Source organism: Octopus sinensis, linkage group LG30 (assembly GCF_006345805.1).
Source record: "Octopus sinensis linkage group LG30, ASM634580v1, whole genome shotgun sequence".
Lineage (NCBI taxonomy): Eukaryota > Metazoa > Mollusca > Cephalopoda > Octopoda > Octopodidae > Octopus > Octopus sinensis.
The window spans coordinates 10,530,926-10,554,415 of record NC_043026.1 but is presented as its reverse complement, the minus strand read 5'-3'; the positions used below and the strand labels follow the sequence as shown (position 1 = coordinate 10,554,415).

Sequence of the window (23,490 nt, the reverse complement as noted above, 5' to 3'; positions counted from 1 at the left end):
ATATACGAAGCCCAATATATCCATCATGACTACCCGTCTGATATGAGTACACCTGGCACACACATCATAATCATGTGTGTGCGACAGGGTGATCTCACGTCAAGATAAACAGGGCATGACTTTGCAGGTAGGGTCCAGTTAGAATTTTCTTCACGTTGAGTTGTCCATCCCGCTCAAATGGTCTCTGATTAAGGGTTGTTTAAGGATGCTGAACGAAACACCCATGTTTCCTAAGGTGAATTATTCAAATCTCAAAGAATTCCTCTCAATACATAGCTATGATGTCCCTCCCCCCACTACGTCTGCTCGTGATCAGAGATACACATATCGTCAGCCACTAAAGGACATACTCATCTGGTTAAGGCGAAACAGTGTACATGATAACACTTTTAATCAGTTAAAATCAGTAGCCATGAGAACCAATGCCTGGTACTGCATTAAGGCTATATAATAATAATAATAATAATAATAATAATAATAATAATAATAATAATAATAATAATAATAATAATAATAATAATAATATGCCCTGATGCAGTACCAGGCAGTGGCTCTCGTGGCTTCTGATCTTAACTGATTGGAAGTGTTACCATGAACATTTTTTTGTCTTGGTATAAAAGATGGGCTACAGCAAATATTCTGCTCAATACCACAGATTAGCTTGTCAGTTGTTTGACCTTAACCAGTTGAGCATGTCCCTTAGTGGCTGACGATATGTGCATCTCTGCACCCCTGGAAACATGGGTGTTTCGTTCAACATCCTTAAACAACCCTTATTCAGGGACCATTTGAGCGGGATGGACTCAACGTGAAGAAAATTCTAACTGGGCCCCACCTGCAAAGTCATGCCCTGTTTATCTTGACGTGAGATCACTATGTCATTCACATATGGTTGTGATGCATGTGCCTGGTGTACCCTCATCAGACAGGTAGTCATGATGGGTATTCTGGGCTTCGTATGTTTTACCCCAGTATCACTTTGATGACATGCACTGCTCTCTCACTCAATAATAATAATAATAATAATAATAATAATAATAATAATATAATAATAATAATATATATATATATATATATATATATATATATATTATACGATTGAGGGGACAAACGAAAGAAGGGCACTCAATCAATTTAGTGGGAGTTACATGTACATGTATGGATCAAAACAGTTTAATTCAAATTCGTTGATATTCTTGAGTTTCAAGCGTGATGCTAGCCGTCATCCATGGGTTGACAGCCGATGTCGGTATGTTTACGTCCCCGTAACTTTATGGTTCGGCAAAAGAGGTCGATAGAATAAGTACTAGGCTTAAGGAACCAGTCTTGGGGTCGATTTGTTCGATTAAAAGCCTTCAAGGCGGTGCTCAAGCATGGCCGTAGTAAAATGATTGAAAACCAGCAGAAGATAAAAGATGGGGGTTATTCAAATAATATACTTACACATATATAGGCGCAGGAGTGGCTGTGTGGTAAGTAGCTTGCTAACCAACCACATGGTTCAGGGTTCAGTCCCACTGCGTGGCATCTTGGGCAAGTGTCTTCTGCTATAGCCCCGGGCCGACCAATGCCTTGTGAGTGGATTTGGTAGACGGAAACTGAAAGAAGCCTATCGTATATATATATATATATATATATATATATGTGTGTGTGTGTGTGTGTGTGTATGTATGTGTGTGTGTGTGTGTGTGTGTGTGTGTATGTATGTGTGTGTTTGTGTGTCTGTGTTTGTCCCGATGTTGGTGTGTTTACGTACCTGTCACTTAGCGGTTCGGCAAAAAGAGGATGATAGAATAAGTACTGGGCTTACAAAGAATAAGTCCCGGAGTCGATTTGCTCGACTAAAGGCGGTGCTCCAGCATGGCCGCAGTCAAATGACTGACACAAGTAAAAGAGTAAAAGAGAGATATGTATATGCATGTACACACGTGTGTGTATGCGTGTGTGTGTGTGCGTGTCTGTGTGTGTGTGTGAATGTTATTACGTCACAACATAACTCGAAAACATCTTTCCCCACTTCATTCTGCGCTCATCAAGATTTCCGTTGCCATATCCGTCTGCCAGTTGAAGTCTTTCTACAGTTTACTTTAAATATTTTAAGTTACTCACAGTCTTACTGGTTCTTTCTTTTGATCTTTTTGTTTTCTATTTTCGTTTTTCACTTAAACAAAAACCAAAACTTTTTACCTTTCATCGTCTCTATCTGGTTGTTTGATTAATCGATTGATCGACTCCTTATTGATTTATCAATTTAAATCAATCAATCCATATATATTTTATTTTATACTAACTCAACTAATCGCTTTATCAATCTATCTCACCCCTGGCTTTATTCTCTTTATAGATTACACGGTGATCGCTTATAAGCTTTAAGCTTATACAATATTATTATTATTGAGTGAGAGAGCAGTGCATGCCATCAAAGTTTCTATCTGGTTGTTTGATTAATCGATTGATCGACTCCTTATTGATTTATCAATTATCAATTTAAATCAATCAATATATATTTTATTTTATACTAACTCAACTAACAGCTTTATCAATCTATCTCACCTCTGGCTTTATTCTCTTTATTGATTACACTAATCTAGTAATTAGAATCAGTCTATCGTTAACTTTAAATACTCCATCGATCCTTTGTATTCTTCTTTCAACCGACTGAATCATTAATCTACAACACATTATTGATCGATAACTTACCCATCTTTTCTTATATCCAGCTCATCGATAACTTTACCAGTCTACTCCACCTTACGGCCTTCTTTCTATTTTTCCGTTACTGTTGCGTCCGTCTTTTCATTTTATCGATTACAAAGTGATCCCTTGATTTAAACTAATCCGTACATTTATCGGATTTTCAACTAATTCTTTCCCCCTTATCATTCCTTTGTGTTAATCTATCATTCCTTATGTTAATCTATTAGTAACTGATTGGCCTATTGGTACATTCAATTCATCGATAACTTTATCAGTCTATTGGCTCTATATCTCCACCTCTCCTTCCCGTTTTACTGTTTTTCTTTTATTTTTGCTTCTAGTTCTTCCTTCTCTCCTTTCTCCCTTTCTCAATCTCTCAACTTAATCTATTCATTCAAACTAATCCAGATTTTCTTCTGATTTTAACCAACGACTTCATCAATCCCTTCTTCTACTTCCCCTTCTCTCCCTTCCTCTTTTTATATATATTTCCTTATTTCATCGATCTTTTAATATATTCAGTTTATTTCCGGCCTTGTGCCTAGAAAAGAAAAGAAAATAGATTCAGATTATCCATAATCTCTATAGTCTCCATCTTATATTTCTTTTTTATTTTCTTTTTATTTTCGTTTTCTTCTTTCCTCTCTTAACCCCTTTCCATCCCCCCTCTCTTCACCCCCTCCCTTGTATTTTCGTTTGCTTTCCTCTTCTTTCAATTCGATTACTTACTCATATATTTATTGATTTCAACTAATCCACGTATTTCATATTTAACTCACATCCTTATCAATCCATTTACACTTCCCTTCGCCACCCTCAATCCATCTTGTTTCTTTTATCGCTCAGTTATTGATCTATTGATACAGATTCACTTTATCCATCATTTTATATCAGTAGATGTATAATTTTTGTTTTTCTCATTTTCTTCATTTTTCAGTTTCCATCTCCATCCCTCCGCCCCCTCCCTTTCCCCACTCTAACCTCTCTTAGGGTTAGTTTTAGGGTTAGCTTCTGGGATTAGGGTTAGTCTTAGGGTTAGCTTCAGGGGTTAGGGTTAGCTTCTAGGGTTAGGGTTAGTTTTAGGGTTAGCTTCTAGGGTTAGGGTTTGGGTTAGTTTCAAGGTTTAGGGTTAGAGTTAGTTTTAGAGTTAGCTTCTAGGATTAGGGTTAGCTTCTAGGGTTAGGGTTAGGGTTAGATTCTAGGTTTAGGGTTAGGGTTAGGGTTAGTTTTAGGGTTAGCTTCTAGGATTAGGGTTAAGGTTAGTTTTAGGGTTAGATTCTAGGTTTAGGGTTAGGGTTAGGGTTAGTTTTAGGGTTAGCTTCTAGGATTAGGGTTAAGGTTAGTTTTAGGGTTAGATTCTAGGTTTAGGGTTAGGGTTAGTTTTAGGGTTAGCTTCTAGGATTAGGGTTAGGGTTAGATTCTAGGGTTAGGGTTAGTTTTAGGGTTAGATTCTAGGGTTAGGGTTAGTTTTAGGGTTAGATTCTAGGTTTAGGGTTAGCTTCTAGGGTTAGTTTTAGGGTTAGCTTCTAGGATTAGGGTTAGGGTTAGTTTTAGAGTTAGCTTCTAGGGTTAGGCTTAGTTTCTAGGTTTAGGGTTAGGGTTAGTTTTCAGGGTTAGCGTTAGGGTTACCTTCCCTTTATATCGTTACGTAGATGCATCAGGACCTCTGTATTTAAGTAGTACCACTCTTTCTATATTTGTTCTTGTTTTAATTTATTGGCATATTGTTTCCTTTTCTTCTTTCTTCCTTTCTTTGTTGAGTGTTTTCTGCTTATTTCTGTTAGTTCTGCATTTTATATTTTTGTGTCTATTCGTGAAATAATGTACTCTCGTCCATATCTCTTGCCCAATGTTGCAGAATATTCTTGTTCGTATCGTCATGCTTCTTCGTCGTCGTCTTCCGCTAAATTGCCGCCGTTAAAGATGTCAGCATATAAGAATTCATCAGTGTTAAAATGGTCTTCGTCTTTTCTGTCGCCTTCAGTGAATTTGCCCTCGCTAAATACATTTCCGTTCTCGTCAATGTCACCGCCTGCGTTCTCAGTGTCTGTATCAACGTTACCTAAAATATATAAAACGTCAGATGACTATCTAGACACCATTAAACGCAGGGCTCATTACTTTACTCTTTTCAGGAATCCTACTCCCTGTCCCACCTCTAAGGTACCCGCTGAGTCAAAGATACGCCTCAACAGGAAACTGTATCCACTTCCAACCCAGAAATTCAACCAGAAGAAAGTTGTGAAGTTTTACCCACTGGACACTGTCTACGAGATACCTACTTTGGAGGAACTGCAGAGCGAGAAGAAGGAGCCGAAACGACCGACCCATGGAAGGAAGAGCTGAAGAGACAGCAAATGGTAGGTTTTTGATTTTTGTTGTTTATTTTTTTCTAATGGTAAGTATGTTGTAGCATTTATTATTCTATTATTTTTTGTTCTTCGTTTATTTTTCTGCATTTCTTACTTTATTTTTACTTTTTGTGTTTCTCCCTGCTGAGGTTTATTCGCGTATTTAGACTGTATGTATGTACGCGTGAATGTAAACACACACAGACACACACTTTTTTTTATTCTTTTACTTGTTATAGTCATTAGACCAACGTTCCATGTGGCAGGCTTTGGCATGAAACCAATGGTTACCTTGTTAGCCCACAAATAAAGAGAACTTATCTACCAATGCAGTGTTGAGCCCTCATTCTCACTGTTCCATATTAGCGAGTCAGTTGAATTAGGTACTTAAGTTGAAGCACCAAATCAGTGCGGTATTATCCGTACAACTCAAATAGGTGAATAAAATCAAAATAAGCAACAGGATATCAAGGAGTGATGCAGTACGACCGTTTCAAACGTCTTCATTTAATTGAACAAGGCAATCATTTCATCAATTTAAATGCAGGGCTATTCTCAGCTGCATAAATAAATGAATAGAATTTTGAATCAGTAGGACGCTTATTTTGATTATATATATATATATGTTTTTTCCATGGTTAGTAAGTATTATGTCTAAAATTTTCTTTTAATTCAACTCATTAAAATAATCACCACTTACTAGCTAATTATTAATATATATTAATAGAAATAATATATATTTATATAAATATGAAATGATTTCTATATCTTTTATCCTTATATAAGATACCCTATATAAGATACTAAAATTTACTGAAATCATTTAGAAACTTGTCTGAAGAATATTTACTTAAATTTCTGAATATAGAATCTGAATGTCAAATGGTAGTTAGGCATTAAAACCTCTAGAGCACTAATAGTCTATCTTCCCTTACCCTTCTAACTTCAACATACTAGCTTTTTGCTATAGGTCATTCAAATGTATCTGGGCTGGGTTCCTCAGAATAAGAATAGATTTATTGGTTTTGACATTTGTTGTACCCTTTCCTATATTCATAAATAGAAAAATTCTTTGTCTCCATCCAACCAAAAATAAAATCCCCCTCACCACTGACAGATCTACAGTCAGAGAGTAGATTTAATACAATTTCTGAAATTTATTTAGCAAATTCTAACTTCAGCAGCAATATTTTAAGTTCTTGCTCTTCTTGTTCTGTACTTTTCCAGGATTAATCACTTCTTGTTCTGTACTTTTCCATGTTCAATATTTAAGAATATTCTAGGATTCTGCACCTGCATTTTTGATTTTAGTTCACTGTCTTTCCAGGCAGCACTTCTGTTATTATAATTATGATATTTACCTTTATAACTGAAAAAAATGATACTATGGTAAATATTTTTTTAAATATTTGTTTAAACTTAGAAATTTTGTTTGCATATAAAAATATCAAAGGATTAACAGCAGCATATCTCTTACAAATAAACACATTTTTAAACAATTTTTATTATAAAATAATGCTATATTCTAATTAAATAATTAATAATTAGGTTTTTTCATGAGTGAAATATTTTTTTATATGTTTATATGTACATGATTTAATAATTTAACAAAAAAATAAAAATTAATATAAAATTGCAAAAAAAAAATCATAACTATTTTTAGGTTTAATATTTTTAGACAAAACTTTTTCCCAAAAATTCATCTGGATGAACTCTTTCATTTGAGTTCAAATAATATTTTTCTCTTAAAAGGATAAAAGTATTTTGATTTCTTAAAATTATCCCCTTCTTTTTACACTGAACGCCAAACAACAGCTAATATTTTTTGTCAAGGTTTTTCACCATAGACAAAGTTTCCTCTTACAGAGCTCTTTCATCTGAACTAAACCCAAACATAGAATAGCTCTGAAAACAGCTTGGAAAGTTGACTAAATTCCCTTAGAAAAACGTTAAAAAAATAGCAACCATTGCCACTGCAGAGAATCAAATGTGTACTTCTCAAAAACTCCAGTTAAGTCTGCTGAATTATTAATCTAAGCAACATAATACATTAGATACCATCTTTTATAACGTTAAATATCTTAAAATGACAAAAATATTTTAATCTTTTAAAATATCACTTCTTTTTCTCAGCCACAGACAAATCGGTGCCTGTTCCCATCGTAACAAGCAAAGCTGTTGTCTGCTTAAAGCTACAATACTTATGTTCTGAACCTTTGTTTTAGAAAAAAACATATTGTTTTTTTCAAATTTGGTGTATTGATGTACTCTTTCATGTTGAATCTGATTTTGTTATTCATTTGTTCCAGAAAAAGTTTAGGAAAACTTTCACTAAAATTCTGTTACTAATTAATTAACCCCAGGTTATCCACTAGTCAGATTGACCCTAAATGCCAACCCATAGTCCTAACTCTAACCCTAAACCCTAAACTCCATTGCTAAACCCTAACTCTAATCCTTGTGTATCTCAAACTTTCATTGTAGAATAATGTACAGTTTGTTTTCCTGTAATTTTTCCAAAAAAAATTTATGGATAATTTTTCCTTCTCCAGTGTTTCGCTTGACTTGATTCATTTAAACTTATTCAAATTTCAAAACTTCTTACAACTTATCGATTTCTAAATTCTGTTTTCTGATTAAGAATAATCAAACTTTAAACCTCTTTAACATTTCTCTAAAATTTTTCTGGAAAAAGTGAAATTCTTTTCTGGTTGGTTTTCACTTCTTAAAAATTTTTAAATTGAGTGAAAATGTTTAAATTTGATATACTGATGTAATTTTTCTCACTAAACCTGATGTTGTTATTCAGTTGTTCCAGAAAAATTTTAGAAAAATCTAGAAAAGAAATCTCGAATGCAGTGGAGAAGTGAAAACAGCTAAGATCGATAAAATACTCTTAGAAAATGAAAACAGAAAACTTTATACCAAGCCACTACAGAGAAACCGTATCATTTAAAAAACAGATAAGCATACTGTACCATTAAGCTACATGAACTATTACATCTGATACCAACTTTTATAATGTTAAATATCTTGAAATGACCAAAATATTTTCATTTGTGTAAACAATCACCTTTTTTTTTGTCAGTTAAAGATACACCACTTTTTTGATGCTAATATTTTTTGATGATTCATTTGAACACAACTGTTGTATAATTTTCTTCAATATTAGTTGATATATTTTGATTCAAAGTCAATCTTGGGTGTTACTTACCATATTTCATTACTTAAAGTCACAACTTTTCTCCTTGCTGATACTTTTTAACAAGGTTTTCACCAAAAGATTCTCCTCAATGAACACAGTCTTTTAAACCCAATTAATTTATTCACCCACAGTCATGGGTGAATGATTCTGCTAGAGAGTGGACTTGAGGGTTATAACCTTTATGTGCTCCTCCACCATTGCCACCAGTTTTGTCTGGCCCCTGTTGGGGCTGATACATTGCTAACTCCTATTTTGGTCACCAGTCTTCTCTATAAATAGTTAAGTCATAAGAGAACCTTGGGATGTGCAAGTAATAGTAGCCACAGTTTTAGCTTCTGCTTTACTGTTACGAACAGCAATAACTATCCAGTGTCATTTACCTCTTGTTATGAAGTCCATTTGTTCCTGCAAGAATTTTTTCAGTTGTGCTGCACTGGGACACTGTTGTTTTCTTTCATTTGTGTGAATGTATTTATAACTCTGAGCACCTTTTCGAACTCCACCTGTCTAACACCCGTGGACATGTTTACAAAGTCAGAAAACAGCACAGCTCCCATGACTTTCGGAAACATTTTTTCACACTAAGAGTTGCTGAAGCATGGAACAAACTGCCGGCATCAGTTGTTAGTTGTCGGAGCACTGCATCCTTCAAAACTTCCATGCTTTCTGAGATTCACCAACACTACACCTGATCTTCTCCCCTCCATACACACACAAGCATGTATCTGACTCATATACTGTTCACTTTCCAGACATTTGTACATTACTGCATATGCTTTATATGCACTTTTGACAAGTTGTGGTGCACCTGAGCACTATATAATAATTTCATTATTTTTTTATAAATAATGTGTTTTTTCTTCTTGCTTTATTTATTTTCTGGTGCACGTATCACAACGACTGGAAGCTTCATGAATCCTGGGATATAATATCACATTTATATTCTTTTTACTTCTTGCCTTTCTGCTGCATCCGTGGCAATGCAACACAAGATCAGTAGCATAACCTGACCGGGTCCTCAACAACAGAAAACAAAACCGGAGCAGTGAGCATATATGGAAGTGGTGAGGTGTCGTTGGTGGTGCCCAGCATGGAGGGGATGTTGAGTCAAGGTCGAGGGTCAATGAGGAGGAAGTAAAGAGAAGCAGGTGGTTGATCATAGAGCGCATAAGCATGAGCAACAGTGTCCGCAGTACGAAATCAGCCAGTAGGGCAGCAACAGATTGCAAGCTTCCATAGCATACCAACTGATGGAGGTGGTCATGGGAATGCATTGGGGGACACAATGATGATATTGTTGGACTAGAAGCAAGGCAGAGGTGTAGTCTTCACAGCTGTGGCAGCGGATGAGGTCATAGCCATGACATCAAGGCGAAGGTGAGGAGTCTGAATGTGAAAAATGATGAATGACCAGAGATGCTGTCAGCGGTGCATATGATGGTGAGGAGCAGGCAAGCATGAATGAGTGTATGAGCAAGCGTGGTGGCTGCCTGGGTGCAAGGCGGAGTGCAACAATGACAGCGAAGGTGAGGGCGCTCATGTGCCGATGTATGAGGTAGTGGCAGCACACTGAGGACTTGCTGACCTTGTAAGGTCAAGAGGCATGTATCGATTTATCAGAAAAGACGAGGACTGTAAATGTTTGAAATAATCAGCAAATATTTTGAGAATTGTGAAATGAAAAATTGCACTTAGAAATTTTCCTCACTCACACTTATCAGATTGAGAAATTATGGGTTAATACACATTTACTAATAGCTGTGAAGATTATATTTACCCTGCATTTCACTGTAGTGTAAATCTTTGTCAAGAAAACATGAGAAACGAAAATGTTGGAAATCAGTCACAAACTTTTTGAAAATTTCCAGTTGAAAAATTGTATTTCATTAGGTTATTATCTGAAATAGAATACCCGCATATCAATTAATCCCATTAAATTGAATTAATATTTGTATATATATATCCAAATATATATATATATATATATATATATATATATATATATATATATATATATATATATACATATATTTGTATATATATATATACAAATATATACATATATATATATATATATATATATATATATATATATATATATATAACGGGAAGCTTTATGAAAATAGACAAAAGACGAAGGCAGGTTTACGGAAATAAACAAAAGACGAAGGCAGGTGGAATACAAACAAACAATTGTATTAGTATGGCGCTCAGGAAATATAAATAAAACAAGTCTTTAACGTTTCGAGCCTATGCTCTTCAACAGAAAGATACACAGAGAAGAAACACAGAAAGAAGGAGAGAAAAAAAATGCATGCAGAGGCTAGCGAATCAACATGGCGATATATATATATATAGATATATATATACATACAACATACATATTTTTTCTTTTTGTAGTTTCAGCTCAGATTTGTGACCATGCTGGAGCACTGCCGTTTGCTACTCTGTTATTACTGAGAGTCTCCTCTAATATGTGGCACTTGGTGAAGAATGGAGTTTGATGTTGCTTATCCTCATTTGCACCTCTTGCCATGAGGTAGGTTCATCTGGGACTCTCGACAGGAAGAGGTCCAGCTTTGATTTTAAAACCCCTACATCCACTTTGTGCAGGCTCCTCAGGCTCTTTGGGAGAATATTAAAAAGCTGTGAGCTCCTGAAGCCCAGGCTATTGCAGTAGTTGGTCCTGAAGCGTGACGGCATTGCTGGGATCTTTGGCACTATGCAGTGTCGTCCCGTTCTAGCATTGGTGTAGCTTACAATGCCAAAATTTGGCACAATTCCTTCCAGGATCTTCCAGATATATATTACTGCATACCTCTCCCGTCTTCTCTCCGGGAGTAGCGTCTTAGCTGTTTCAACCTTTCCCAGTAGCTGAGCTGTTGCAAAGAGATAATCTTTGTGAATCTTCTCTGGATTGCTTCACGGTCCGCTGTTAATTTTACACTGGTGGGTGACCATAGCTGTGAGCAGTAATCCAAACGGCTGAGGACGAATGTCCGCCAGAGAACCATCATGATTTCCTTATCTCTGGTTCTGAATGTTCTTAGGATCCATCCAGCCAGTCGTCTGCACTTATCGCCATCCTGGTAATGTGCACTTGGAAAGAGGTATCCTCACTCATGTCGATACCCAGGTCCCTCACAGACTTAGGCTCTGGGATTGAAATTCCCTGTGGACCGGTGTATCCTGTAAGTTTAATATTCAGTTTTGGATGCTGATAGCACAGGGCCTGGAATTTTTCAGCATTAAACTGCATATTATTATCCTCAGCCCATCTGTAGATTGAGTCCAACTCCTACTGCAGGTGTGCAACATCGCTGGGGTTCTGTATTTTCTGCGAGACTTTCGTATCGTCTGCATAGCTTGCCAGCGTGTCTACCCGGACATTTGAGGGCATATCTGAGAGGGCTACTATAAAAAGTAGTGGTCCCAAGACAGTGCCCTGTGGAACACCGCTCACTATTTGTGTGTTCATAGAGGTGGCTCCATTAACCACTACTGCCTGACTCCTATCTTTCAGGAAGTCATGTAACCACACTCCAAGTTTTCCAGCTATGCCGAGGTCACGCAGTTTGTGGCATATCATACCATGATCCACCTTGTCAAAAGCTTTTGCAAAATCAAGGTAGATTACGTCCACATTTGATTTGTTGAGTAACTGCCTCAACACCCAGTCATAATGTTGTAAGAGCTGGGTCAGGCAGCTCTTACCTTGTCAAAAACCATGCTGGGTATCACTCAGCATGGAAAAAATACCATCAGAGCAAGCCGAGCTGTGCCTGAAAAATATATGGGGAGATGTCAGCTTTGTCTGCCATGCCCCAAAGTTTGGCTACATCAAGGTCATATTCCAGTCGGAATCACTAACACATAAACATTCAACTGTCCCATTAAAAATGGAAGAGTTCTCTTTAATTGCTATCTATCTGGGACAGAGAGTGATCCAAATAAATATAAGTAAAATACCACCAGAAATCGATTTCTGGTGCTGGAAGATTCTAGAAGCCTCCTAGAAATAAAAAAAATCCCAAAGGATGAACTAGGGTGGGACAGGGTCAAAATTCTACTGCAAGTAAAACCAGAAACTATAGAGAAAATTCCCGACATAATAGAAATCCCTGGAGGCAAGCATCTTCAGGTAATCGTGGAGGGAAGAAGGCCACGGTGTTACTTCTGTGGTGATTCAGGCCAGGTCAGAGTCTATAGTCTGAGGGAAAGAAGAAAAGGGGAAAAATGATCCACAGCAACCATTAACACCACTGCAACCACAATAACAACAGACACCACAAGAAGGGCAGCAACAGAGACAATTGGACATAACAACATTCACAAAAACCACAACAGCGCCGGCAGCAGCTGCAGCTACAACATCGACTGGAATGGAAACAACTGCATAATGTTAAGCAGAATGCACAGCAGCAGCAGCAACAGGGAACCCCCCCCCACCAAAAATAATGACAACACTGTTAACAGCGCCAACAGTAAAACAAATACCTGCAGAAGAAATACCCGTTCCCTATTCAGCTAAGGAAAATGAGAGAAATAAGGAGGGACAGGCATGTGAAAGAGTCACAAGGAAAGGAAGGAAAAGACGGAAGAGCACAAACGATAACCAGAAAAGAAAAACGTACAAGAAAATGGAGGAGGGAACGTGCAGTAACAATAGCACACCATGCATACACACACAAACACAGAGGCAACAATAACATCATCCCCACCACTACCATCACAAACACAACATAGCCTCCATACACAACAGACGGACTTCATTCCACCAAATGACCATAAACCAGACATTATTAATCTCATGGCTATAAGTACAAAAAGTAATGAATTAATAGAACACATCCAATTATGTCAGACACGCTTGGAGGACTTCCTTGGAATTTCTCGCTCCTTAGAGTTAGTGGACGACTTTAATGCCATCTTGGATGCACGTGTGGATTGGGTGGGACTACCTGACATGAAAGTTGGGGTGCGTAAGCTTCACAAACCTTCTCATTCGTTTCCAATTAGCTGACAGTTTCAGACTGGATTTTCCAAATGCCTCACGGTGGACATGGGCAAATAGTGTTGGGACATCCGGATCTTATCAAAACAAGGTATTTTGTAGGCCAGCAGATAAGGATAGCATAGGTTGTCCACAATTTTAAGTTGTCAACTATATGGATCCACAAAATTGTGATCTGTATGGTCGACCTAGGTAGTTCCCATACGTAGGACTCCGGATACTGGAAGCTAAACACGTCTTTCCTGGCATTCCAAGTTTTCAGAGACCAGATTAATAAGTTAGTCGACTGAAAATTGACGTGTGCAGTCGTCAATAACCGATGGTGGGCAGTCCTAAAATGGGTGGTTAGAGTAGAAGTGGTAGGATTTAACCGGTAATTAGCGACAGAAAATACTAGAGAAGCGGGAGAACTCGTTAGGAAATAAGAAGAGTCACTCAGTAATGGCATAGCGACTGACGTGCCGGTAGCGAGATTGAACCAATTCTTCAACACCAAGCATGAAGATTGCATTGTCAGCGCTAAGGTAAGTGCTTTACGATAGGAGGGAATGAAAGCCATTCGATGGGCCCGGGTGGCCGAGGTGCATCATGTCCCTAAAACTACAATTTGGTGTTTGATGGGTTGGGACGAGTGCTTGTTACACGATTCCAAGCAGATTTGTACGGAATTTCAGTGGCACTTTGCTGAACTATACGAGGCGCACAGTGGTTCGGAGTCGAAGGTGAACTTCACCTCCTACCTCGATGGACTGCTGCGGCTTTTGGCCAAGGATGTGGAGTTCTGCGAAATTCCGATAACAGCGGAAGGTATACGTGAGACGCACTGGACACTTGCAGGAAGGAGAAGTCTCCGGGATTGGATGGTTTGCCCTTCGAAATTTATATTCATATGCTAGACTTGTCTGGTGATATTTTGCAAGATGTCTACCGCAACAGGCAGCAGAACTGTGAGCCGAGGTGTCGTGATGCCATTGAGGAAGGATCCAAACAAGGGGGACATTGTTGATAACTTTCGGCCTGTAACTCTGCTAACAAGCCTATCGTGTATATGTGTGTGTGTTTATCTCCTCCCCTCACCAGCACTTGACAACCGATGTCTCTATGTTTACGTCTACGTCACTTAGTAGTTCGGCAAAGACGACCGATAGGTTAAGTACAAGGCATAGAGGGAATAAGTCCTGGTGTCGATTTCTTTGATTAAAAGAACCCTTCAAGGCGGTGCTCCAGCATGGCCTCAGTCAAAATGACTTAAGTACAAAAATAAAGAATATCCATACAATACATAGGAGACTTTAAAATGTCGTGTCCACCCGTTGTTTTCCCCTCCCGTTTAAAGGAAGGTGGTGGAACAATATTTACGATAGACTCGGCCGATAGGCGGGCCCGACCTACACGTGACAACAGCTGTTCGACGAAGGTCCACAGCTCTGAAATATCTGGACACTGCACGAGTGCGTGCAGAACGGTTTCATCGCTCTGACCGGATCTTGGGCAGGTCGGTCCGGTGATGGTTTTCGAACCGTGCCTGTAGCTCTTCTCTCGAACAGGTAGTGTTCTAATTTTTGTTTCTGATCTCTCTCTGACCCCTTTCTTTCTCAAAGTTTTCCGCACTTAAAGTAATTTTTGTGTAGGTGGAGACGGGGTGGGGAGACAGATGAACGATGTCTCATTCTCTGCTATATATATATATATATATATATATATATATATATATATATATATATTGTTACGAATCACCTGCCGTCGCTCAAACTCTTCGGAAAAAACCCCGGGACCCTACCAAGTCGAGCGACGATGATTTACTGACCCGATCGATCGGTGAACTCGCCACGGACTCAGAGAGAGAGAATTTGGCGGGGGAAGGCGGCAGCGAACCCGGCAACCGGCGACCGGAGATAACAACAACAACAACAACAGGAAGAGACACAAAGAGAGACGGCGGAAGGCAATTGGCTACATTTAACAACAGTAGTTTATAACTATTACATCAAATACATCGAAGAAAATACGTGCAAGAAAGCAACAAATTAAAGCATGAAGATACAATATACAGTTCAGAGTTCCATTAATGTTCAGATCAATTTAAAACAAATAACGTTCACATTAACGATACAGTTCAATACATTAGAGTCTTTCTCCTTCTTTCTTTCTCTTTTTTTAAACACATCTACATTTCACAATGTCTTTACACAGTTCTTTCTTTGCTTTCCGCAATTCTGTAACAGTTCTTTTCACATATCAAAACATAAATAAACATACTGTTACGAGCTACTACAATAGCCAGTGCCCTCATACCGTAGTCCCTCTCTCTCGCTCCTTAATCCTATGTGTATATCCTCCACATTGTCGTTGCCCCTCGCCGTAATCTTATCTGCCTGTCCTCTTTCACATTCACTGTCATTCTCTCGCTTGTCAGCTCCTCAGATTCCCTGTCTGTCTTCCTCTACTGACCGCCCTCGTATCAGTCCCGTCTCTGCCTAGAACTTCCGGCTGACTGTCTTGACTCACAGCTCGTTCGCTTTTTATAGGGTAGCTTCCTCAAACTTTCTTTGACCGGCACAAGGCCAAAGGTCTCTCCAAAAGCCATCAATCTCTCCAGAATCTGACGGGACAAAGGATTTACTCGCCTGCTTGACGCCAGCTCACGAAAAGTCGGTCGCAAACACTGTCCCTGAATTGACCTACTCATAACAATATATATATAATGAACCATTTCTTAAACATACACGATATAGTCTATAAATTTGGGATGTTTTTGAATGATAATATATTTTATCATCAGAATATACTCTTTTTCTCTTTTTCTTTTTACTTGTTTCAGTCATTTGACTGTGACCATGCTGGAGCACCGCCTTTAGTCGAGCAAATCGACCCCGGGACTTATTCTTTGTAAGCCCAGTACTTATTCTATCGGTCTCTTTTGCCGAACCGCTAAGTTACGGGGACGTAAACACACCAGCATCGGTTGTCAAGCAATGCTAGGGGAACAAACACAGACACACAAACATATTCACACACATACATATATATATATACATATATACGACAGGCTTCTTTCAGTTTCCGTCTACCAAATCCACTCACAAGGCATTGGTCGGCCCGGGGCTATAGCAGAAGACACGTGCCCAAGATGCCACGCAGTGGGACTGAACCCGGAACCATGTGGTTGGTTAGCAAGCTACTTACCAACCAGGGTCCAGTCTACGCTACTAGTACCTAAATCCTCATAGAATCGGAATCTATACCATCTGAAGCATATTTGTAGGAAATTCCATGAAAAATATCCATTTTTCTGCAAGATATTAGGGAAGAAACATATACATCATAAAGGAACATTTATACACATGTATATTTATATATACCTACATATACACACGTCTTTGTAATGTTTTTTAAACACATAAAACTTATAGATGCATACTTTTATAATATTTTACACTTAAACCGCCACAGGACAATATTTTCAGAGTTGCTTCTTAAAGTGTCCTTCACTTTTTTGATGAAAAACGATACAAATTTCAGAGTATTTGGCTGTTATTTCTAGCATGCTGTTAGGTCATCTATGGGACAATATTTGACATGGATGCTTTGTAAATTGTCCTTCGACTTTTATTTGTGATGAAACAAAAATGTGAAGGTTTAGGTGGCTCTTTCTAGCATGAAATGAGACCATATACAGATCAATTTTATTTATGAATACTTCTTATCTGTCCTTCAAATTTTATATGAGAAATAAAGTGGTTTCTATTTCTAGCATGAAAAATGACCAGCTATAGGAAAGCTTTTACTGAATACTTCTTAAAGTGTCCTCCTCTTTTGTATGAACCCCAAACAGCAACAACAACAACAACAACCCTACGAGGACGAAAGGCAATGTTTGTGCGTGTGTGCAGTTGGAATGTCACTGCAACAACAACAACAACGACAATCTATTCTTATTAAACGTTAAAAACTGTCAGATGCAGACTGCACACACGCACACACAACGCTGATGACGACAATGATGATGATGATGATGGAGGCGGCGGTGGTGGTCGTCTGCTGTTGTTGTTGTTGTTGGTCGTCTGCCTTTTAATGGAGAATCAATGATTATGAAAGTCTCTGGTTTCGGACCAGATATTCCTATACATACATGCATGCATATATATATATATATATATATATATATATATATATATATATATATACAGAAACATACATACTTATAGCCTTATTTCTATATATACGTTCCTAAATATGTGTATATATATATATAAACACATGTATATATACTGTATATAAATATACACTCACACACAAAGAGAGAGTGTTGAGGAATGTTACAACAATAAGTGTTAGTGTGTAGAATGCAATGTATGCAATGCAGGTTCGATTCCCGGGCGAAGCCATTTACATCAAGAAGAAGAAGAAGAAGATTGAAGTTTAATATTTCTGGAAATATTTATTTGTCAAAATAAAAGAAAGCAAAAGATTGACGTCCAGGAATAATTCCAAAAACCATCAAAGAATTGTCTGAAACATCCAAACCAAGAACTTCAACGACTTCATTATCATCTCCTCTGAGGAGTAAATATTTTGGATTATCTTTTAATCTCAGGATTTCATCATCTTCAGATGTTTCCTCTTCAATATGTCCAGGTATTTCGTAAATATTGTTTCTGAAATCTGTTATATAAACACATTCACCAATTATGGTCAGACGAGGTCTTGCAATATAATATCTCAGACCAATAAATATTCCATCTCCTATTCTTATCCTCCTCACCAAAGACTTTTCCCTGAACCATTCCACAAAACATAAATCATCCCTCCTCAAAACAACAACATCACCAAAAGATGTGACTCCCACACCATCCACCCCTTCATCTCCCTCAAACTTTCCATATCTCCTCATCTCCCCACGACACAATTCATCTTTACATTTCCCATCTTTGATATCAACCACATCCACATAATAAGGGTCAAAGATGTCGAAGTCTTTGCAAAGATAGTAATCCTTGTTGTTCTTCCATATTCTTTGGTATTTCTTGTGTCTCTCTTCTTGAGTTATGTCTCTAATATAATGACCACCACACACGAGTTGATTGCCATTGTATTTATAAATCCTGTTGTAGTATTTCTCAGTTCTGATGGTTTTTAAACGACGGAGATCCCTGTTGAAGACCCTCATTTCTCTCCCAAAGGCGACAATGAAACATTCCTTTGTCCACCGACATATGTCCAGTGCTGGTCGTTGTTGTTGTTCATGTTGAAGTATGTCAACTGTTGTTGTTGTTGTTCTGATTAATGTGACACTTTCTCGAAACGTCAACACACTCACATTCTCATCTAACTTAATAAGTTTACTGTTCCGGTCCCTAAAATCATAATCAACAGGTTCCTCGAATGCAGGAATGGAAAAAGGGACCATTGCTGTCCTATATGGAAGTCTCCTCACAGATATTTCATCAATTCCTGAATTATTATTCTCCGCTATGTAATTACCACATCTCACCTTTAATCTACCTTTACTAATTATTTCACCTGATTTACCTCTTCTTCCTCCATCTCCTCCTCTGTATTCCAATTTATTAATTAATTCATTACTGAATATTTCCTTGTTCGTTTCAGATGTAATGGAATGGAAACGAAGACCAGAATCAAGATTTGATAACGACACAGATTCCAGAATGTTCATTTGGTCCCCATCAATCTTTATGCAATGACATTCAATCAATTCATTATGTACACACCAGTAAATACCCGCCACTTTTCTCCATATTACACCATAAGGGATGAGACTCAACCAAACTTGAGATGTCTGCAAATCTTCTCCATTCAGTAGAAATATTTCTTTCCTTTTAGGAACCGTGGCCATTATGTGTGATTCTTGTGTAAAACACACACCACCAACTAAACTTGCAACATTTCTGATACACAGCAACTGGCCGTCTTCATCGAATATTTTAACATTTCCATTATTGGCTTTTTCACACACAACTGTCTTTCCTTCCTCAGAGACATCAAAATCTTTTACTTGAACAGGAAATTCGTCTGTTTGTAAACGAGCAACCTGGAAGCTGTCTCGATTCACCATAAACAAACCTTCAACATACAATTCATTCCTCCATCCCCTCGTGGGGCTTCCAACAAACCTTGGTCCTTTACAGTCTATACTGGAGAATCGTACTTCATCTTTATAAATTCTTTGATTTAAAAATATTCTCTTGTATTCCCCATTCTGGGTCAAACACAAAATGTTTCGATATCTAGATGAACCAAAACATTTCTCCCACTCACCATAAATGTACAAAAAACTGTCATCAATTGTCATCCTGTCATCATCACCAGAATACTCCATGTAGTGTCTGACTGAATGTAAATATTGACCACCACTGTTGAAGAAAATGATGAATCTCATGTTTAAGACAATGATGACATCTTCATCAGTAACTTTAATATCCAGGATTTTATCAAAATAATCTCCATCTTCGAATCTCTCTATCAATGGTTCAGGTATGTCTATTTTTTTTATTTCCTCCACACTCGAATGTTTTTCATCAATATCAACAAAATGCAAATGTCTTCCATCTCCCAATTCACTCAAAACCAGTTGATTGTTTGATAAAGAAGCCACACAATCATAATTATTTCTCGTTTGGTAAATTACCGATGACAATGGAAATTCCACTTTTAATGTCAACAGTTGGGGTTTATAACGAGCCCAATTCGTAATGATCAGTGTGTTTGACTGCCATCGACACATTTTAATATTAAAATAAACATTCACTTTGATTGAATCCAAAAGGTGACCATCCAATGTGAATATCTTAATGTTTCCATTCTCCCTGTCACATCCTGCAATCAGATTATTTTCAGTAATTACCAAACGATTAATCTCCACTGGTTTTTTGTCTCCCAAATGTTTAGGGAGAGGAATATGTCTGGCTTTATCAGAAACTGTCAGGTCCTGTAGATATAAAGTGGAAGACAACATTTCACTGAGAGAAATGTGTCTGGAAAATACATCCACCAGATCGATATAATAATTAAGTTGATTATTTGTAACGAGATCATTAACCAACAAATTCTGATCGTTTATGGCAAACATACGGCTTCTGTCTATCAGATAAACAATCGTTTGGTCAATAGATCCACCTTGGAGACTGAGGGGACGTTTCACTTGGGACATTAAAACAATGGGGACCATCTTAATTCTACTAACATAATGATATCTAGTTTTACCACCATGAAGACGATGACGATGATGACCACCACCAGGAAGACGACGATGATGACCACCACGACGAAGAGGACGATGATGACCACCACCACGAAGAGGACGATGATGACCTCCACCACGAAGAGGACGATGATGACCACCACCATGAAGATGACGATGATGACCACCACCACGAAGAGGACGATGATGTCCACGACAACAATTGCGCTTGAAGAAAGCTTTTATTTTAGACTTCATACTACCGTCTCTACTACTAATACTACTATCACCACTGCTAATACTACCATCACTACTACTAATACTACCATCTCTACTACTAATACTACCATCACTACTACTAATACTACCATCACTACTACTAATACTACCATCACTACTACTAATACTACCATCACTACTACTAATACTACCATCACTTCCACCACTCTGACGACGTGTACTGCCATGACCACCACCACCTATTCTAGTGTTGTACTGAAAAGCTTTTTCCTTAGTAACAATTAATAGCTTTTCTATTTTCTTGTCTATTGATAATGATTTCACAAACACAGGGATATTAATTGTCTTAATTACTTCAACTTGATTATAATAATTGATGGCTAAAATGTCTAAATGTGATGGTTTATCACAATAACAAACAATTTCACCTTCGCCTATCTTACACACCCGTACATAAGGCTGCCTTAATGATACACTTCTCACTTTCTTTGATACGTTTCCGATGACCCTTAATTCTTTCTGTAGGGGTAATGTGACCCCTATATGATTAGAATTCCATCGACATATATCTGTGGCTGTAGACGGCAGAGATAATCTGGACTCAATGTCTCCTTCCTCAGAAATGTACAACAAGCAATCATGCTTGATGTCAGACACCACCAACTGTCCATTGGACAGATTACATATTTCGCCAATAACAAGTTTTTGGTCATTCTCCTTTTCTTTGAGTCGTAGGTTTAGATTTCTGATGTAAGGATTTTTTGCGGGTAAACAACAGCCAGACGACCGGTCTTGATACTTGTAAAGAAGAACCCTGTTGAGTTGAGTGTCCGGGACATAAAGAGTTCCTTGGAAAACAGCAATGTGAGGGTGAACAGGGAAAGGCAGTTCCCACTGCCATTTCATTTCTCCATATAGATCGTAACATCTGAGAATAGAGTGTCTCCTGAAGAGGACATAGAAATAAACATTATCAGAGTAGATGTGATGAGGGTAGCCATAGAATGGAAGGTATTTTTGAAAAAGTTCTTCACCACATGTGGAATAAAATACTATTTTATTTTTGCTTCCATCTACGACTACAAAATTAATTGGAGTTGCAGCAATGCTGACATTATGATGTCCCAGAGAAATTATTTCTGCAATGTCAACTTTATCTTTGTGGATCAAAAGGATATGGACCTCGCTTTTGTTTTCAGTGGTGGTCACAGCCAGACACTTATTTGATACAACATGACATAGTTTAATGTAATCAGTATGGACTTTCATTAAAGGGCCTTTCATTAGCCCAGGGCATGTGATATACTGAAATTCTTTGTTTTCACGGTAAAACACCAGAAATCCTTTAGAATTCATTCTACAAAAGCAAGAAGGAATCTCAAGGAAAGTTGAATTATTTTGGTTAATTATTTCTCCAGTCTCAGTGAATAATATAGCTTTATTATTCCTGTAGAATATTAATATAGAAGATGTAGACATAGGTAGAATATTAGTAATGTTGTTGCAATCCTCAATATAAATATAGTTGTTCAATGTTGGGGTCCATAGCTGGGGGTTATATGACTGCCTGGGCCAAAAGTCTTCATTTGTTCCAATGATATGAAGGACATCAAAATAATCGGTTACAAAAATGTTTTCTTTGCCAACAGAAATATGGCGGCATTTCATGCCGATTTCTCTTGTTGTCACAGCACCTGTACCTGATATCCGATAAATAATATGTCCCTGGAGGACATAAAAATGGTTTTGGTACACAGAGATGTGGCTTGGAATGTCCAGGGAATTGGTATCCACCTCAAATAACTGCTGGCCATCCACATTGTAACAGGTAACCCTGTTAATATTGGAAAAGGATACTAAGAGTTTATTTTGTGCTCCTACAGCAATATCTGAAGGTGTTTCTTTGGTTATGAATTCGTATTTTATTCTATCCTCTTCCCAGTCAATGACGTATATGGTCTGACCAAACATTTCGACACCTATAAGCGTAGAATGTTCCAAATAAGAAACCAAGATTAATCCTAGCTGAATTCTTTTGATTTCAAAACTTAAAGGGTTGATAATAAGAATCATCTTTCGAAATGGGAGGGTGGCGAGGACTGTGTCTTGACTGATTCTAGTAAAATCAGTGACAGAAGATGAGCAACGAACATCGTTTCTGTTGCCGTCTCTTGTTATACAACATATTGTCATACAGTGGCGGGAATATGTTACAATACCCCCTTGTATGACAACGATATTGGATATTGGGTTGCTTAAGTCTTCACCAGATTCCTCAATCTCTACTTCTCTGGTCACAACTGGCCGAAGAGGCCGAAATTTTGTGGTTACTTTTGGTGGTTCAATGGTCTTGTGGTTGTATGGGTTACAGGTGACATAAATGTCAAAGAGTCTTTGTTGAAAAAAATCAAGGTTTTGTTGAACAAAATCATTATTTTGTTTTGCAAATTCCAGAAATCTTGGCATTTTCCATTTGATATTACTTAAAATTCGAGATCCATTTAAACCCAGAGAGTCCATGTGATTACATTTATCCTTTACATAATCTATAAACGTATTGATGTGGTCTGTTTTGATTCGTGTTCGGTAACATGTCACAATATGAAGGAAACTTGGTAACATGGACTTTTCCTGTTCTTTAGATTTCTTTGTGTCTTTTCTTTCCTGTTCTTCTGTTTTCTTTGTGTTTTGTGTATGTAATATTTGGGGAAGAATTGGTGTAGTTTCCTTATAAATTGCTGTTGTATCACAGACTGTGGCAGGAATGAGAGCCAACATTTTG

The 23,490-nt window shown here is 37.7% G+C and overlaps 4 protein-coding genes across 4 annotated transcripts in view; 2 read left to right on the top strand and 2 right to left on the bottom strand.

Moving 5' to 3' along the window:
- LOC115226337 (zinc finger protein 271-like) overlaps nt 1-23,490 on the top strand; it is a 478,512-nt gene that overhangs the window by 135,777 nt on the left and 319,245 nt on the right. The gene's annotated exons all lie outside the window — the stretch shown is intronic.
- Nucleotides 1-23,490, top strand: part of LOC118768553 (zinc finger protein 239-like) — a 225,563-nt gene that overhangs the window by 91,379 nt on the left and 110,694 nt on the right. The window lies entirely within an intron of this gene.
- Nucleotides 1-23,490, bottom strand: part of LOC115226522 (gastrula zinc finger protein XlCGF17.1-like) — a 371,227-nt gene that overhangs the window by 277,926 nt on the left and 69,811 nt on the right. The window lies entirely within an intron of this gene.
- LOC115226591 (zinc finger protein 728-like) overlaps nt 4,575-23,490 on the bottom strand; it is a 73,131-nt gene continuing 54,215 nt past the window's right edge. Inside the window, exons 5-9 of the mRNA XM_036515147.1 lie at nt 21,861-23,100; nt 20,133-20,216; nt 19,402-19,487; nt 16,454-16,515; nt 4,575-4,759 (exon numbers count right to left, since the gene is read on the bottom strand). Of these exons, the coding sequence (XP_036371040.1) occupies nt 4,575-4,759; nt 16,454-16,515; nt 19,402-19,487; nt 20,133-20,216; nt 21,861-23,100 (1,657 nt within the window). The remainder of the gene's footprint in view (nt 4,760-16,453; nt 16,516-19,401; nt 19,488-20,132; nt 20,217-21,860; nt 23,101-23,490) is intronic.